Here is an 18,105-nt window from a genome sequence, read left to right as displayed (position 1 = left end):
GCTTGCTAGCTTCCACGGAGATGACATTGCTTTGCTGGAATGTTCCACTGTATGGCTTTAAACTTGTCTATCTCCATGAAGACAATAGGTTACACCACCAGGGCAAGTTACAGGTCAGATCTGTGGACAGCCAACTCCACTCACAACAAGAATGCATGTTTTTTATATGTATTTTTGAGCAATAAAACATTTAATAAATACAAGAGGGAGAGTTTAATGTCATCCTGCGGAAAACTGAAGACAAGCACGTGGCACACTCTCCACTACAAAAGGTACATGGTGCACCTTTAATTTGATTATTGCCAACTGCGGTCAGGGCCATTGTTGGTAGAGGCAGTTGTGTGGAGAAACAGAGAGAGACGAACAAAAGCATGTCTAAATCAGAGCCACTTGTCTGGACTCAATATCCCTTGATCCACACGGGGCCAAAACTGATCTGCAAACGTTTCTATAATGCTGTTTCTTTGCCTGGATGCACATTGTTCTGTTCAGGGGAAAAGCCACGAGACAACTAAAGGTGTCCAGACATAAAGCTGTTTCTACTCTGTAATCCAATGGCTTTACCTGATGTGTTTTAAGGTGCCACATAAAAATTGGGACTAATTTTAGAACTAATCCTGGACTAAACCAGGACTTAAAAAGGACCTCATAGGTGTACCATCCTAGTTTGCTAGAGACCTAGTTTGATCTTAGTTTGGCAGACTTTAGTTTAGTCCTGCTCTAGATTAGGTCCAGTTCCTGTCTAATCAACATACATAACATATATACTGTTAGACGTGTTCTATCAAAATGACGACTGGATTCGGTCAATTCAAATCTCAAAAGTTTATTCCCCTGACAGTTACAATCTAATACAGTACCCGGGGTCAAATGATCTATCCCTCGAATGTGCAGCAGGTGGTCTGTCTGCCTTTCCCTGGCCCCAAAGAATAAAAATGTAACATGCAACATGAATATGCAAATATTATGTTGAGCAGGTAGACGCCTTGATCCCCCCTTCCGGCCTCGTTCACCTCTCCGGGCTGCACCGGTCTGTTTTTCGGCCTTGAGTCTACTCCGGCAGCCTTATCTCTGTAAAGGAGTGTCTACACAAACCCAAGAGTTTCCCATAATTCATATCCCACAATGTTGCCTTTAAAGAGAGACTGTTATAATGAGTGAATAGTTTCAGTGTTAGAATATAGTGTTTGTTAGGCATACTTCAAAAGGATACAACATTAATGAATAGTTTCAGTGTTAGTATATCAAACCCGTGCTCAAACTTTAGTATAAAAATAGTGCTTGTTAAACAACCTTCAAAAGGATACAGCATTCAAAGAATATATGCATTCAGTATAAAAATGGTGGTTACATGACAATATTCAAAGGATATATGAATTATTATGTTTTGATATGATATTAATTATGATAGGAATTATATAATGCATCTAAAAAGCTGTATTACTTGACATACCCTTCAATACACATATATAAGATATAGGCCTGTATTTATTTCTTTTTTCATTGCTTGTCCTCTGCAGAACGCTCTATACGTCTGCTGATGAAAATGAAGTTTTTACTGCTGACAGTGAAATGCGGGACACAACCCCATTGGTGAGGGATTCGAGCTGAAAATGCTGTGCAGTCCCGCACCCTAAGTGCGCTCCGTGCGCCCCGGGGTCTATGTGCGCTCACAGCCCTCTGCTCTGCGCCTGTCCCGCTCTGTGCACTGATTGGCTGCCTTGGCCGTCTGTCAGATTGAGCCTTCTCCGTCTCTGGATGCTGTTTCTCTTTCCCCGCTGTGTCATTGGTTGTTTTTGTAGCTGGCGCATGATTGGCCGCATGTAGAAAGTTGGCTGGAGCGCTACTCTAGTGTGCGTCATCATCCTGCGCCCGTCCGTCTCTCCGTTTTCCGGTTTCGTAAAAGTCCTTTGCCAAAGCTATGCACTCCTCGCCGGATCATGGCGGGGCCGTGGAGGAATGTGTTCAGAGCATGGAGTACAGGCTGTACAACTGTCACTGTGTGTGAAATCGTGCAACACTGTAGGCCCATGTCCACCACCGCGGCGCTTCTGGCCCGGGCGTCCTGGAGGTGTGCACCGGACAACGATGTGAGTCTGCGGCAGGGCATTGGGAAAGAGAGCGCTGTCAAACCCAGGAAGGTCACGCTGTTCAGCTGTCAGCTGTGGTTATAAATGAATCACGCCTGGATCTACTAGTACACGATTTTCAATAATGTGTGCTAACAGCATTTTGCATCATGTTGATTTACTGTGTACTTATAATATTAGATTGTACTTTGTGGTAGGACCTTAAAGGTCAAGAATCCACCTGACCTTAACCCTATATTCCAACAGCTGCTTCCTCTATTTCATTCATATTTCATTCATTGTTTCATTCGTTTGTGCGCGCTATTCTATTCTGTTCATTCAGTCATGCTTTAATTTCTTGTAACCTGATGCTTTACTACGCTTTACCACTTTCCTTCTCGTTGGTCTTTTATAAAGCACAAAATCTACTAAATGAAAACTTTTTTTTTTTTTTTTTTTTATTAAAATGTGTTCACTTTTGATCTGACCATGGATTTCATATCAAAACAAAGCAGGAGCACTAGTCTGGGAGTGCATTGAGAACATACTTGAAAAAACATAAATCAGCGCCTATGGTGCTAAGTTTATTGTTTTAATGTGGCTAGATTTAAATTAAAAAGTGTAAGAGTTGATTTCTTCTTTTTCTTCTTTTATCATATAGACTAGTTGTATTGTTGTAATTACCAGGGATTCATGGTTAGCATAAATTTACACATCGGCTTCTTTTCTTCTTTATAGGTGCAAACCTCCTCATTGCAACAGTCAACACCAATACCCTTTCAAACGTTTACAGTGTTCCACTTCCGGTAAGTATATTTATAAGGCATTATAAAACATTGTGGACATTGGCCTGGTTGTGAGTGATGTATTTTTTTCTTTGTCTTCCAGGCATAAACCGAAATTCCTATATCCTACCCTCCAGTGCTGTAGGCAAATACACAGCGATGCAAAGCCTAAAGACCCTTTCTCTTTAGCCCAGAGAGACTTAACAAGTTTATATGATGACATCAAAAAGGTAGGCCTCAAAGTCTCTGTGACATTACTGTCAAATTAGCCACATAATTACACCAAAAATACTTGTCTACATGCATGTATTTTTATGGCTAGACAAATAGACTGAGGTATGTTCTCTATTTGGCCTCCCCATAACTTTAACCTTTGTAATACTTGTGACATTAGTAACATTTTCTTATTTAATTCCTGCTTCAGGAGCTGTTGGTGGGGACAGAGCTGAAGTCTCTTTGTGACTATTACTTTGATGGCAAAGGCAAAGCCATCCGACCAATGATAGTCGTCCTGATGGCTCGTGCAATGAACATTCACAGCGACAGAGATGGGTAAGATGTGGATACATTTTTTAAAGGGGAAATGGAAATGCTGTCTCAAAAAAAAAACAAAAAAAACAAAAAACAAACCCATTGAACCATTCATCTAATAACTTGTCCCAGTGCATTATTAACATCTAGTGGACTATATAAGAAATGACAATGTCATCTATGACATATTGTTATTAAGCCAATTGAAGTAGAAAAAGTGTAAAATGCTGTACAAGAAAACCAAACACGCCATATTTAACATTCGATGTCTTACAATGCTACTTTCCCCTGTTGTAGAGACCTGCTTCCAGGACAAAGGGCCATCGCTATGATCTCTGAGATGATCCACACTGCCAGCCTGGTACACGATGATGTCATCGATGGATCCGATCAGCGCAGAGGCAAAAGGACCATCAATGAAGTTTGGGGGGAAAGAAAGGTGCAGCGTCACACACTCCAGTTTTATAGTTAATTTTTGTACAAGCTGAATTAACATTTTAATATCTAATCAATGTTTATTCTGCTCTTTAGGCCATCTTGGCTGGAGATTTTATCCTTTCAGTCGCATCTATGGCTTTGGCTCGAATCGGTAATATCTCAGTGGTGAAAGTGCTGTCTCAGGTCATAGAGGATCTTGTTCGAGGTAAAATATGCAGATTTAAATGAATAATTTAATGTTCAATCATGCTTTGCATAAATGATGGAGTCTTCATATTGACTCCATAATCTCATTCTGTATAAAAGGTGAGTTTATGCAGCTGGGCTCAAAAGAAAATGAGAATGAACGATTCAAACACTACCTCGAGAAAACCTTCAAGAAGACGGCCAGTCTCATCGCCAATAGTTGTAAAGCAGTATGTACGTTCTGTCTTTGCATGAATACCCCCAAATGGAGAGAACTCTCCATTTGTATATTTAGTATACTTTATTCACGGTTGTGCCGTGTATGCGTTTTTAAGGTCTCAATCCTGGTTAGTCCTGATCCAGAAGTTCATGAAATTGCTTACCAGTATGGAAGAAATGTTGGAATAGCTTTTCAGGTAAGTTAATAATTAGTGATATGAGTGTCAACAATATACCAGTGTTTCTGGAGAAAAAAAGTTTCACAGCATTAATGTGTGTTGGTCTCTATGTTGTAGCTGGTGGACGATGTCTTGGACTTCACATCAGGAGCTAGTCATTTGGGGAAACCCACAGCTGCAGACCTCAAACTGGGCCTGGCCACTGGACCAGTATTGTTTGCTTGTCAACAGGTGGGACATCAACAAGTCAAGTCTTTTGTAGGAATTTAAATCACATTTTACCACATTATTAAGTGGCAACATGCACTAACACACTAGTTTGTGGCAATGTAGACACTGCTATTTGCATGTTTACTGTTGATAAGCTGTCTATACACTGAACATATATCAGTGGAATAATAACGTGAAACATTTTTAAAATGTTATGGTTTTCCAGTTTCCTGAGCTTCATGCAATGATCATGAGGCGTTTCAGTTCCAAAGGAGATGTGGATCGAGCCTGGCAGTATGTTCTTCAGGTAAAACTAGATTTCAAGCAATGTTTTTATAAAGTGTAGACCAAAAAGCTCTTATACTCAATGTCTTTATTCTTATCTTCAGAGTGACGGTGTGCAGCAAACCAGGTTCTTGGCCCAGCGGTACTGTCAGGAGGCCATCAGACAGATCAGCCTACTGCGGCCCTCCCCAGAGAGGGAGGCCCTAATCAGACTCACTGAAATGGTGCTCTCCAGAGACAAATGAACCTGCAGAACTAGGCTTCACTTCAGGCAGCTACCAGAGCCCCACAGCCTGGGCTCAGTGCACCACGGGCTGGTCCAGGACCAGAAGAGCACTCTCCAGGCCTGTGTAGTCCCAGGCACAGCGCTGTATGGAACTATCTGATCAAGGGTTCTTTGGACAGACATGCTTTGAGCTTTCTGCACAAAGGACATTTCACTTGAATTTAACGTGGACTAAATATCTACACACTGATTTGAATCACATCTGTACATTGATATTAATGTATGGCACTGCAGCCCAAACCTTAAATGCCTACAGTACTGTATCCATTTGCCTCTATGCTTTGGACTAGCTAACATATGTACATGTTGTGTGCTGGTACAAGCAGGGTCAATGTCACTTTAGCTTCTTCATTGGTGTGTCTGTTGGATTGATGTAAACGCTGAGCTCCGTCCACATCACAAAGGCCAAACTTCATACACATATACTAAAGGTGCTCTAGAACAGCAATGGCCTTTGACATCCACTAAGACTGTGTGCTCAATAAATCATGTTTTTTAAACTCTGTCTCAATTATGACTTGACAAGCACAAGCTGTACATAGAATTGTTTATTATAAAAGACTGTACATTAAATTTTCAATCAACACATTGTATATACAAAAAAGGGCTGAAAGATGACTTTAATTCCACCTTTTTCATTGGTTTTAATAGCATACTGGGTAAAAGCAATAGAATGAAGAAGCAGCGATAATGAACACATTATGGGAAGCCATGTCAATAATAGCTAGCACCTGAGAGACATTGTATGGTTGAAGTTGATTGTAAAAGTTAATCACATCCGCTCTACTCCACCAATTGTGGTTCAGAAATTCATCAGCACTGCTTTTCAAAGGTCTACAAGCTAAATTGGTTATGGCTGAATTGTCACGCAGCAGTCTGGCACCAGTTTCAGTGTAAAGACCCCTGCACACCACCTGCTAAACAAAATGATTAAAGAAAACATTGAAAGAGATTCTAGAATATAATTTTGAATAACTTTGGCAGCGTTCAATTGACCACATCTATTCATTTTAGTTTAAATTTTCAAAAACCATCATTTTTTTCACCACACGCTTTCAGTTAGTAGGTGAAATGTTACTATATTAAAAGCATCATAGCTTATAAGCGATCAAATATGCTACCACTTGGTTACTGTTGGATACCGAACCAATGTTTTTTTTTTTACTTTGGCATGCTTTGAATCCTTATAACAAGAGAACCTAAAAAAATTGTTAAATTAATAGAAAATAGCCAAGTAGCTAAATTGAAGTAAAATATATCTCGCAAACTGCATCCTGGCTCTAATCTCAACAACCAACCAAGAATAAGCGAAAAAAGACCAATGAATGAAATTACTTATCTCCTTTAAAATACAGTGACGTGACAATCATCTTAAAATGCTAACCTGTGATGCTAAAAAACTTTTTAAATGAAATAATTTAGAAAAAAGGTACAGGTCTCTTCAGCACCTTAAAAACAGTGTATTAAAATAATACAAAATAATGGCAACTAATTCAGATTACGTTATATTTTATAATTTTGCATGCTTTACCAACAAGATTCTCAACTGTAGTCCATCTTCCAACACATTAAGTTTTTATTTAGCATTAATTATCCATCTGTATTTAAGTTTCAAAATGTAACTTTGATGGTAGAGGATATGGTACCTGTTTGTCTTCATGGAGATGTTATTGCTTTGGCTGGAATATCCCACATTTTGGTATTCAATCTATCAACAAACGGGACTAACAGGCCAAGTTACAGGTCAGATGTATGTATTTTTTAGCAATAAAACACATTCAATCAATGCTAAATAGATTAGTGTAATACCATATTGTGTAACATTCCAGGCAAAGCAATAACATGTCCATGGAGACCAGTGGGGGAAAGATGGATGCCTCACCAGAAAAGTAACACAGTGTAACTTTAAAGTCCATTTAGAGTCTGGAGAAAATATTATACTATATACTGGACATTCACTGCATTGACACTGAAGTAACCTCGATCGGTTATTTACAAATACAAACATTGGAGGTGCCATTCAATACTTTTGTTCACTATTAGGAAATCTCTGGGATGACATCCTTCAGCAGTGTGACCATCAGATGTGCAGTCCAATACTTTAATAACTTTTTTTTTTTTTACATATTCCATACATAATTGTCCCCCATTTGCCCAAATAACACCAAAATAAGCTAAGAGATTCAATTAGAGAAACATTCGGTCATATCAAAATAAGATCTTACAGTTGGGTTTGCTTAAGTTAGCACTGTAACAAAGAAATATCTACAGGAGTAAAACTGACTTGAATCTGAAATATAATCATGTTTTATTGAAATGTAATCATTATTTTATTCCTTAATGAGATTAGAAATGTTGAAATAAAAACGACTTGACATTTTGGTTTTCAAGCAAACCACTGAAATAAAATAAGCAAAAATATGAAACAAGTTGTAAATATAGTAGCTAAGTGGAACATTATGCAGCTGAGGCTGAGTTCACACACTTGTTTTTTGTTTGGTCCTGGTTTAGTGCTATTGCAGACCTACTTAAATAGTTCTCGTTAAGTTAATTCCTGTTTTTGACGTGGTGTATGAAAGTATGAATGCAGCCTAAGTAAATAATTTCAACCTTTTCAACCTACTTGGATCATAACTAATAACTTCAAGTCATTTTAAAACTCTAGTAGATGTTTCTTTGGTTGGCATTAAGCCTGGTGGTGGTTGGTCTTGTGTAGATGATATAACAGTGAGCAGGTCCCTCAGTCTGCGTAGTGCATGATGCTCTCCACATAGTTTCCGGGAAAGAGGCCTGTGACGCCGCTGCACACGCCCTCAAACCAGCCGTCATCGTTCTTCTTCACCACGTAAATGATGGCGCCCTCCATGAAGCTCAGCTCGTCATCTTTGTCTTTAATGTAGTCGTATATAGCAACAACTGAGAAGAGACAAAAAGTTTTATAAACTCAGACTTAGACTTAGGATTGGTTTCAAAGAGAAAATATTGATTTTCAATATTTTTTGCACCATTTTAATTTAGAATATTCACACAAACTAAAAGTAAACCAAAATATTTAGAAACTCTAAGGAAATAAGTAACTTGACCCTTATTTTATGCCAATCTTAGCTATATCTTGCAATGTGGATATCACATACGCAATATAAGAATGATTTTGTTATACATTTTACAGTCCCGTGATCATAACCTGCACCAGAAAGAAGACATTCTCTAGATCCAGGGTGGATTTTTAAATGTTGATAGCTTTGTGGAGGCCTACCCTGTCCTTGTGCTCCCCCAGTAATGAGTAGTTATTACTGAAAATGTCACTGACTACAAAGTGTGTTACCATGGAGCAAAAAATAAAAACAAACACAAGTTGAAGTTATTTTTTTCCCTTCTCTGGTGGTCACATTTTATTAGATTGCTGAGAACCAAATTTCATCTGACAGAGGCCTAGTCCGTGCTATCCATGCTAGGCTGGGTGGATAGGGTCTTGCCTCTATACAAATTGAAGGAAACCAGAATACAAGTTGTAGCAGAATGTTATCTCTTTAAAGTGATGTGTACATGAACATGTTTTGCACAATTTCCAAATGGTAAAAAAAAAACTAAACTATTCTCATCCAGTCACTATAGAATACATTCACTACTGTGCAGGCTTCAACTTTTATTATTTTATTATTATGGTGCACCCAGCTACCACTAGCTGCGTGTACCATCAGAATTCAAACCCACCACTGTGATTAAGTTTTCATTCACTCTTCTGTCATTTTTACTACTACTACTACTACTATAGTCTATTCCATTTTCCTGGGGCCTGTAGTAACCCTGTGTAAATAATACATTGGTATCTTTTTGAGCAAACCTTTCTCGATGTAGTTCTTGGGCGCCCACTGAGGATCCCCATCTGCGTAGGGGTCACTGTAGTGCACCACGGCCGCATCCTCTTCCTCATAGTCCACTGGGGGTGGAGGAGGAGGGGGCGGAGACTCGTCAAACATAGGCATGTCGTCAGGAGGGGGTGGTGGAGGTGGGGTTGGGGTGTCTGCAACTAATGGAGAAGAGATATTAAAAGAGGTTTACAGAATTGGCTCACAACAAAAACATATCTACTTGAGCTAAAATTACTTGAATTCAGAATATTAATCTTGATTTAATATGTTTTGACAAAGGTTATTAGACATTTACAGGTAATGGGGTATCAATTCAAATAAAATTTACTTTCTTCTGGTAAAAATAATAAGGTTGAAATGCAGTATTGCAGTATCTTAAAAAAAGTTAGAACCTAAAAGCCATTTATTGAGGTTGTATCTGTAATAAGAATATCCTGTACTCCAAATCTCATCAAAACTACTAAAAATCACGATTTTTTTTTCCTTTGAATTCAAATAAGTTCAACACAATAGAAGAATAGTCCTTTTTGCGGTGTCATACTTGATAACAAAAGCTTGGCACAACTTTGTGTATGTTAATTAATTAAAATGCAGTATTAGTAGTAGTTTTTCTTCTTGAAAAACACTGTTACACTGCAAAGGTCATGCTTATAATTAGTTTGGAGTGAGTAAGTTAGTGAGGTTTTAAAAGATGACAAGACTGAACGACTGACGCTAAATGTTTGAATATAAGCATACTTCAGAGGCCCAATCAAATGTATATTTTAATCACATTTACAGGGGTTATCAGATTCACCATATTACTTTTGTAGATTAGATAGAACTACAACTTGTTACTACTTTCATCAAAATGGTTGCAACATTATATGCATTGTATAGCAAAACAGGTGTAACCACTTACTGTTTGCAGTGACGCTTTGTCACCAGTGGAGGGCAGCACAGCAAATTCAATACTAACCTTAGCCCTATTAATTCTAAGTATATGATCATTACAGTCTCTAGTTATTCCTTGACAAATTGTTCTAAGTTACATCCATACTGTTTAATTCCATTGTTGCTATTGGTATGTGAAGAGTTAGTTTGGTTTCAAATTGAATGGACAGAGAGAAATAGCTGATTGAGCACAAAAAGCATGCAGAGGTTGAGAGGAAAAGAGGCGGCCTTCTAAATGCGACCACTTCACTTACTGCTCTCCTGCATCCTGGCCACAAAGCCAGTCAGAGGTATCTGTGGAGTCAGCTGGGGCATGGGGGGCGGAGGGGGGGCCATGGGCACTGCAAGCCACGGGAGAGAGAGAGGAGTAGAGACAGGGGGAAAGAGACAAGAGAAGGAGAAATGTGTAATCAAAAATACAGGTTTGCAAAGTGCTGTTTTGTAGTCGCTATGGTGACATGACTGGATTTGAAAAGTTCTGTGACTGTAGTATTGGGATCACTGAGGCCACAGGATAAACCAGGATTACGGCTGAATTCTGTCAATCAAGCAGTTCTTAGCTGTGATTGTTACAAAAGATGGTGGAGTCAGTGGAGAGAGAAAGATGCAGGAAGTAGAAATGACATATGGCTTGTGCATAGTGAAATTCGAGAGAATGCCAAATTTTTTTAAGGGTTGCCATTGCCAAGTTATTATTTGTGCCTTAAAAACATGTAAAGAATAGAATTTAACAAATTCTGACAAATATAAATGTACAAATGTAATAAATATAAAACGAGCGCACTAATGGCTGCGTTCACACTTGCACACATACCGAATCGGAAATGGAAATAAACTGGGACTAAACCCATAACTAAACCTGGACTAGACCAGGACTAAGCCTGTATGTCTGACATTAGGACTTAACTGGGTTCAAACCAGGACCAACCTAGGACAAGTGCACATACCCGTAATAATGATTTGTTAAACATTTGCAAAATGTATAAGAAACTAGCTCCTTGATTTTCGGTAGTAATATTAGCAGTAACAACAAACCATTATGGTAGTGCAGGTAGTAGCAGCAGTAGTAGCAGTAAATACTAGTGTTGGTAGTAGTATTGTATGAGGTGATAGTCATAGTAATAGCTGAACTATTTCAATGTAACTATACTTTTATATTGTGATTAGGAACAAAATTGGGACTAAACTAGACCTAAACATGGACAATAACAAAACCAGGGCTACAACAGAACAAAGTCCACTAGTACTCTTTTTAACCATTTAGTTTTCACTGGACTCCGAATGTCCTTACTTGAGTTCTGGCCGTAACCAGGAGTGCCCCCGTTAACGTGAGGCTGCTGTTGGATCTGCTGGATCTGCTGCTGCTGCTGTTGGAGTGAGAACTGTGAGGTGACGGAGGGAGCGCGGCGGTAGGTGCCCGTGGCCGAAACCATGGATACGGATGAATTGGAGGGGTTGTGCCGTGAGATCTGCCGCGACATGGTTCCAAACTGGGACATGGGAGCGGGACCAAGGCCAGGCCCGGGGGCCACTGCTGCAGAAGCCCAGAGACAAGACAGAGAGAAAGATGAAGAAAAGGGAGAGTAGAGGGGGGAGAAACAAGGAGAGGTTAGCAAGCAAGAGGAGCACCCAAATTATGACAGTTATCAAGTTTATTAAAATTGTTATAATTCCAATGCAAAAAGAGCAGTTGTGAATACTTTTGAAGGAGTGTCAAGCTCAAAGTCACCCAAAAAGTCAGGTAGGTATTTTATATATACATTTACTTATTTTATTGATTAGATATTTGTTTCCTTACATCTAAACACAATGACTTAAGTTAATCTTCTTATATGATATTTATGTTTTATATTTAGTTATGATTTTGCTTGTAAAAATATAGATTTTTTTTAGTGTGCTCCTCCAAAGTGAATTCCAGCAATTCCTGTTGGTGTTGAAAATCTAGGTTTCAGTGAGATTTGAGTTTGACACTGCAAGTTCAGAAAGGCAGATGAATCATTGAGGCAATAATGACAGATAATTAAAAACATTGATTGCACACCAAGAGGTCGTCTGACGAAAACTGTGAGGGGAAAAACCGGAAAAATTACTCAGCAGAGAGACTAGAAGAGTGAACAGAGCAGCAGCAAATTCATGACCCAGGAACCAGCCTCATCTTTGCATCCACTCAACAACAACAACCTGTTTTAAGTTCTATTTTTCAGCTCAAATGACAATGACAGGCTCTCAAGTATTTCCTGGCTGAATCTCTACATCTTCCAGCAGAGGCTTATCACATGTGTAAAGGGGTGGGCCCCGGAAATGCACGCAAAACATTGTACTCAAACAATAATGTATCCAACAGACAGTTTTTCAAATAATCATTGCAATCACATACAAGAACATACAAACAGTAGTCAGACAAAAGAAGGTTGGCATACGTTTTGAATCAAATTTGATTAAAAAAAAAAAAGAAAAGAAAGAAAAGAGTAGAAAAGCTGTATTGCCAGTGACAGTGCTCACATATCATTCAGAAGAACATTACCCAGTAACCATTGTATTATTGGTTGTTATAAAGAAAAGAAGAAGAGCTAGCATGCAGACAGCATCTCATATTGCTGAGTAGTGAATTAAGCAGCTATAGTAGTGTCCTAAAGACATTTAACTCCCAAAGAGAAAAATCTGGCTTACAGCAAGGTGAGTAGAATTTACAAATAAAGCTGCAAGCAGCATCGAATGGCCCCCACCGACCGCGCTTTGCACTTGGCCGACCCAACACTCCTAAGGACTTGTCTCTCTGTTATTGAAGCTCAACACACATTGAAGCGCTTATGCACTTCATCACCATGGAAACACCGTTAAAAATTTGAGTTTGACCCTTTAATTTTTGATATGGGTGACCTGAAGAGTCACTGTGCCAAATTTCACATTCTTCAGTGAAACTAATAAATTGTTTTATTACTTTGAAATGTAAGAAAATTAAGACATTTTGCCATTAGGATAAAATGCGCTTTCGCACATCGCAATGGAAATCCAGTGAAGAATACCGTATGATTTCCATTTACTTTTTGATCAGGATGATATGAAGAGTCAGTGCCAAATTTTACTTTATTATATGATAGTAATATTTTTTGTCAATAATGGGAAATTTTGGATCACTGTCATTAGAATAGCATTGGTGCTTTTGCACATCATCATGGCAACATAGTTAAAAAAACAAACAAACATGTTTTGAGTGACTGTTTGATTAGGATGACCAAATGGAATTTTGTGTAAAATTTTGTGACATTTTGTAAAATGAAATTTTTGGCCCTCAACACCAACTTATTTGTTATTCTGACCTAATTATGTAACATATTTTAGAAAAAACTCATCATTCCCCATCACATCTCACTGACCTCTGATTAACTTCCATTCATTCAATGCTAACCATTACTTTTTAGCAATAATAATTATGCACGTCCCATGCCTACGGCATGAGTGCATGGATAATGCTTTTAACTCATCGCTGCAAAACCAATAGGCCCTACACCCTGCATGGGGCTTGGGCCTAATGAGAAGAATTCTTCTGGCACATTGATATAAAAGAAGAGAAACTGCCATCACCGTAAAGGATGAAAGAATGCTGTGGGAAATAATTTGAATAATATCAAAGAATTTAAATGTGTTTAGTTCAAAGTTATGTCCACAGTGCATTCATGCACGAGTACATATGATTTGTGTACAGTAAAATGTAATTTTATAATATGCTGGAGACAGCTTGAATGATTTTACTTTGTAGCACACCAACTTGGATAAAGTCTTTAAATGAGTGGAATTCTCAAATTTTATCCCACTTGACAGTTTAACATAAAATCACTTCATGCATTTACTTTGGGCATGTTGAGATGTTGTTAATGTTTTCGCATTTGAATCATGTGGGTCCATGCTTGCAGTGTAGACATAAGAATTCTATTGAGACCCCCTGTCACCCTGGTACATCCATGAGTGTGCACAGCCACCACCACCAGTAAGAGCATCGACGGTCCAGCAGGCGTGTCCTGAAGAGGCGCAGACTCTCACCTAAGGATGTTAGAGGAGGAGGCGGAGGTAGTGGTGCTGCCATTGGTGGAGCTGATCCAGGCAGGGGAGGAGGGGGAGGGGGGACCCCCGGAGGAGCTGAGATGGGGGTCACTGTAACAAGTATTGTCATCAGATTTAATATTTTACCATTTTTGTCAACCCATTTCATTTCTAATAATCCACATAAAAATATAGTCCTACGCAACTCTCACATTATGAAGTTGCACTTTTTTCCTCTTTGACTGCTCCATAATTAAAAATGCTAAAACCATTCCATATAAGAACACATAGAACTCTTAAGTACATGTGGTGAGAAGTACCACCATTTTAACTGTCTACTGATTAGCAAATCTAAGATAATTACCATCAATAAGTAATGGTCAATGGCATCATACACGATTGGGGTAAAAGCTGGGGGTTGACTTTGAGATGCAACTTCTGCTTTTAAGTGCAAAACACCCAAAAATCTCATCCAAAATGTAATCTGTTATGTTATTTGTGGTATTGAGCTGGAAGTCTCAGTATATGGGTCTACTGTATAGTGCATGGAGCTGCAGGCCTAACGTGGCTTGGCCTATTTACACAGTAGGATAGAGAATCAGCTGTGCTCAGAACACAATGGGCCGGCCTAATCCCTCTGTCTGGTAAACATAGGCTTTGTGGAACGCACTCACCGCCTCTGCAAGAGCAATTTACACATGTGGCCTGTCAAGCTATGGTTTAACTGGAACTGAAATCTTTATTGTGGAGTCTTATTTGAATTAAATTACCCTTGCTCATTGAATATTTCAGTGACTGGGATGAAATAATTATAATTATTTATGTTTCATGTTGTATTAATTTTCTATGAGCTGTTGGCTATTAAACGAACTATTCTCATATTGTATTTTCTGAGCTACTGTGTCCAAGTGATTTCCCTTGTGAATCAATAGTTTGTCTTAGTCCAGGTCACTGTATGTAAATGGATTTTATAATGCAGCATTATTGGAAAGTATGATGTCCTTGTAATCCCTTAGTTGTCCAGGTCTGATCCACAGCCGAAGTTAAATTTGTCAATTGGACAAAACGTTAACAGTCCAGTTGACAAATTTAACGTTGGCTTATTCTTGTTGGAGAGTATGCATTCGCTATAAAATGAAAACCAGGAAGTAATGCTGTTGCACTGTTAGCATGTTGTTGTTAGCATTATTGTGGCGTGACGGCAAAATTCTGTTCTGGCCTCTGAAAGCGCTAAAAAAACTTGAGAAGAATAATTTCGATGTGTTGGGGAAGTGAGTTTCATGTTTTCATGACCGTAAAAACCAGGTACAGAGCCTTTAATATGTCAGTGTCAGATATGTACATAGGATCAGATGTGCTACTAAGGAGCGGGACTGCAAATTATACATAAAGTCAGAACATGAAACAAAGTTCACAACCATCGCAAATGGGAAGTTCATAATCAAAGAAAGAAAAACCTGCTTGTAAACTGTAATCCATTATATAGATAGTAAAAGTGATCTGACCTTGTCCAGAGTTGGGGATGGAGGGTGTTGGCACAGCAATGGGAATGCCAATCCCACTGCTGCCACTGTTCTCTCTGCTGCCGCTGCCCCCACTGCTGCCACTGAGGAACAAGAGGACAGGGATTTGGACAGGGTTTAATAACATAGGGAAACACAATCATACCAAGGCAAATACATCCGATACACTCACACTTTTATTACACTGATCATTGAACATTGATCCGTTGACTGCAAAACACAGAGGGGAGCTTGGACTCACTGATTTATGAACGAGAGTATAAAGATATATTATTGGTGTGTGTAGAGTGTATGACTATACATATTCATATTGATAGAATGCTATGTTATTCCAAACCATGTGTAGCTTAATTGGAGATGTGGGCAGGTTTAATCTAGTTTATATGCATATCCATTTGTCATATGTATACATGAATATAGATGGTTGTCAGATCTATTTGTGAATTTTCCTTTATTTATTTATTTTTTCTAATAAAAATAAACATATAAAAGATGATGGCTCCAACTTCCCATGGGAGAGTATTATCTAAAAAAAACACCAAGTTTGTTAAATTTATATTTACATCATTATTTTTTATGACATATATGGTTGCGTTACAACATTATTCCATCTTACAATTACAGTGAAATAAACTACTGCTACTACAACTACTACAAAGTACATTTACAACAACTATTACTATGGTACAACAACAATAATTACTACTACAACTGACTACCTCAAAATGCTGTCTTACAAACATTCTATACACACGGGTCGCCTATACCCCATTTACCCTGCCCCCCTAACTCCATTCAAAGCCGATCCCATCATAGATATATTGTCAGCAGAGTTCTAGCCTTTAAATATAGGCCACTATGTGAATGTTATATATGTCAGCAGTGCCTTGTATCCCCCTGCTTAGTTTGACCCTAGGCTCTTGTAGATCGATACTACAGTTAAATCCCCCAAGCTAGCATTGATCTCCCAGCTAACCCAACACTCAACTCTGCTTTTTCCTTGCCATTTTGATCCTATGTACTCTTGACCCATCTAGTACTTTCCCTACCCCCTTATTTTTGATGTGATTTCCCATCATGCCCCTCTCTCTGATCCGTGTCAGTAGGGCCCTTAGGCAGTAGGATTGGAATAGCCAGGGTTGGGTGCGTTCAAGGAAGTTGGTTGATGAAGTGTCAGTGTAAATAAGGCCAATATAACATCTTCATATCATTGAGTATTTGTAGTGAACACAGTACTACTACTTCCTTTGCACTCATCTTCTGGGCTGATCCTTCCTAATCCCTCGCTAACCTACTCGTTCCTTTGCTAACCCATTTATCCCTTCCTCTATAGAATGGTTTGGAGGATTTTGATAACATAGCAAGAACCATTCAAATACAATACACTAATGTTAATGTGAATAGTTCCCTGTAAAACAAGATAACAAGCTACTGAATAATTATAAAAACTATATTCACTTCTTTAGACATAAAGTGACATTAAGGAGTTTATGAGGGCTGTAGTTCTAGTAGTCCTAGAAGTAAAAATTCTTGGTGAGCTAAAGACATACCCTGTGCCTCGATTAATCAACTAAAAGGGGATGAGGTGTGGCTCTTCCAAAATTCTCAAAATGTGTAGAATCTTGCGCAACGACTACTATGTAGACAGAGAAATACTAGTAAACAGCATCTTCATAAGTGAAAAGGCAGACTAAACTACCGTGCCACAACTCGAGCCAACTCTATGGTCCATATAAATCCTCATAATAAAAAAATAATAATAATCAACATATTTAAAAAAAAAAATAAAAAATGATTGTACAGCCCTTTAATTTAGATTGAGCTTTTGACCTTTGGACCATAAGAGGAAGTGGCTGGACTTCACTTGACCCATTAAATTGCTTCTCTTGTGTAAACCATATATGGTATTATAGCTGCCTCGTGGCAAGAGCTCTTTGTCCTAAAAGAGTCCTTATAAACATATTTTATGTTTTTTACATGTTCTTATTCCAGTACCTTTTCAATGTCAGTTGAAAATGGACTTGCTGTCTGTGACTATGACTAAAATCTTCGTCAGCCATGGATGATAATTTTGCTTTATAAGGGAAGATGAGACATTAGGAGGTCCAGGCAGACTGTTGTATTGAATTTAAACCTGAGCTGGAGATGGCAGTGACTGATGAGCTGAATAAGCACGAACGACTCTGAGCCAGGATAATCAAATAGCTCCATCACAGCAATACAGGCAGTGACCAGTGCCCCCTCTCCTGCTTCTAACAGGCCATTGTGAGTAGGTCAGAAATATGCTTTAGCTTCAGAATTTACCTCAAAATAATGATACAATTAATAAAGCATGTATTAAGACTAAACATATAGAAATAACAAACTTGAAATCAGCATTTTAACAATATTACTTTTAGCTCCATCTTCCACCTTGTATTAAATATTATCGGCCTATAGGATATTCTGATCTCATCTGAAACCCAGCAATAATTTGGTATTTAAGGTCATAAAACATAATTTAGGAATTTAAAAACCCTTAAAAAGGTGCACTACAATACTTTTCTTT

At 38.5% G+C, this 18,105-nt stretch overlaps 2 protein-coding genes across 8 annotated transcripts in view; one reads left to right on the top strand and one right to left on the bottom strand.

The window, feature by feature from the left end:
* The first annotated feature begins 1,892 nt into the window (after positions 1–1,892).
* pdss1 (prenyl (decaprenyl) diphosphate synthase, subunit 1) lies at positions 1,893–5,726 on the top strand. Of its 2 annotated transcripts, XM_033985791.2 has the most exons (11): positions 1,893–2,090; positions 2,808–2,875; positions 2,958–3,084; positions 3,279–3,406; positions 3,683–3,824; positions 3,917–4,028; positions 4,130–4,239; positions 4,345–4,425; positions 4,525–4,638; positions 4,844–4,924; positions 5,007–5,726. In XM_033985791.2, exons 1-11 carry the CDS (start codon positions 1,941–1,943, stop codon positions 5,145–5,147), a joined length of 1,254 nt encoding a protein of 417 aa, XP_033841682.1. In that variant the 5' UTR covers positions 1,893–1,940; the 3' UTR covers positions 5,148–5,726. The 2 variants fall into 2 exon arrangements, with proteins under 2 accessions (XP_033841682.1, XP_055086036.1); XM_055230061.1 differs by having other exon boundaries at positions 1,923–2,090; positions 4,130–4,425.
* Positions 5,722–18,105, bottom strand: part of abi1a (abl-interactor 1a) — a 49,977-nt gene continuing 37,593 nt past the window's right edge. The window contains exons 6-11 of one of the 6 annotated variants that reach the window (XM_033985752.2): positions 15,540–15,640; positions 14,035–14,145; positions 11,285–11,527; positions 10,248–10,334; positions 9,033–9,218; positions 5,722–8,104 (exon numbers count right to left, since the gene is read on the bottom strand). In XM_033985752.2, the coding sequence (XP_033841643.1) occupies positions 7,929–8,104; positions 9,033–9,218; positions 10,248–10,334; positions 11,285–11,527; positions 14,035–14,145; positions 15,540–15,640 (904 nt within the window). In that variant the 3' untranslated portion in view covers positions 5,722–7,928. The remainder of the gene's footprint in view (positions 8,105–9,032; positions 9,219–10,247; positions 10,335–11,284; positions 11,528–14,034; positions 14,146–15,539; positions 15,641–18,105) is intronic. The other 5 variants (XM_033985755.2, XM_033985756.2, XM_033985760.2 and 2 more) reach the window with 5 other exon arrangements.

The sequence above is a fragment of the Periophthalmus magnuspinnatus genome, chromosome 20 (assembly GCF_009829125.3).
Source record: "Periophthalmus magnuspinnatus isolate fPerMag1 chromosome 20, fPerMag1.2.pri, whole genome shotgun sequence".
NCBI classification, from domain to species: domain Eukaryota; kingdom Metazoa; phylum Chordata; class Actinopteri; order Gobiiformes; family Gobiidae; genus Periophthalmus; species Periophthalmus magnuspinnatus.
The sequence above is the reverse complement of the archived record's forward strand: the minus strand, read 5'-3'. Positions and strand labels throughout refer to the sequence as shown.

Excerpts from the sequence above, each read along its gene's own strand:
- pdss1 (XM_055230061.1), top strand. The coding sequence starts at position 1,941 with ATGGCGGGGCCGTGGAGGAATGTGTTCAGAGCATGGAGTACAGGCTGT. Across the intron at positions 3,407-3,682 it reads ATTCACAGCGACAGAGATGG|AGACCTGCTTCCAGGACAAA; the intron begins GTAAGATGTGGA and ends CCCCTGTTGTAG. Across the intron at positions 4,925-5,006 it reads CCTGGCAGTATGTTCTTCAG|AGTGACGGTGTGCAGCAAAC; the intron begins GTAAAACTAGAT and ends TCTTATCTTCAG.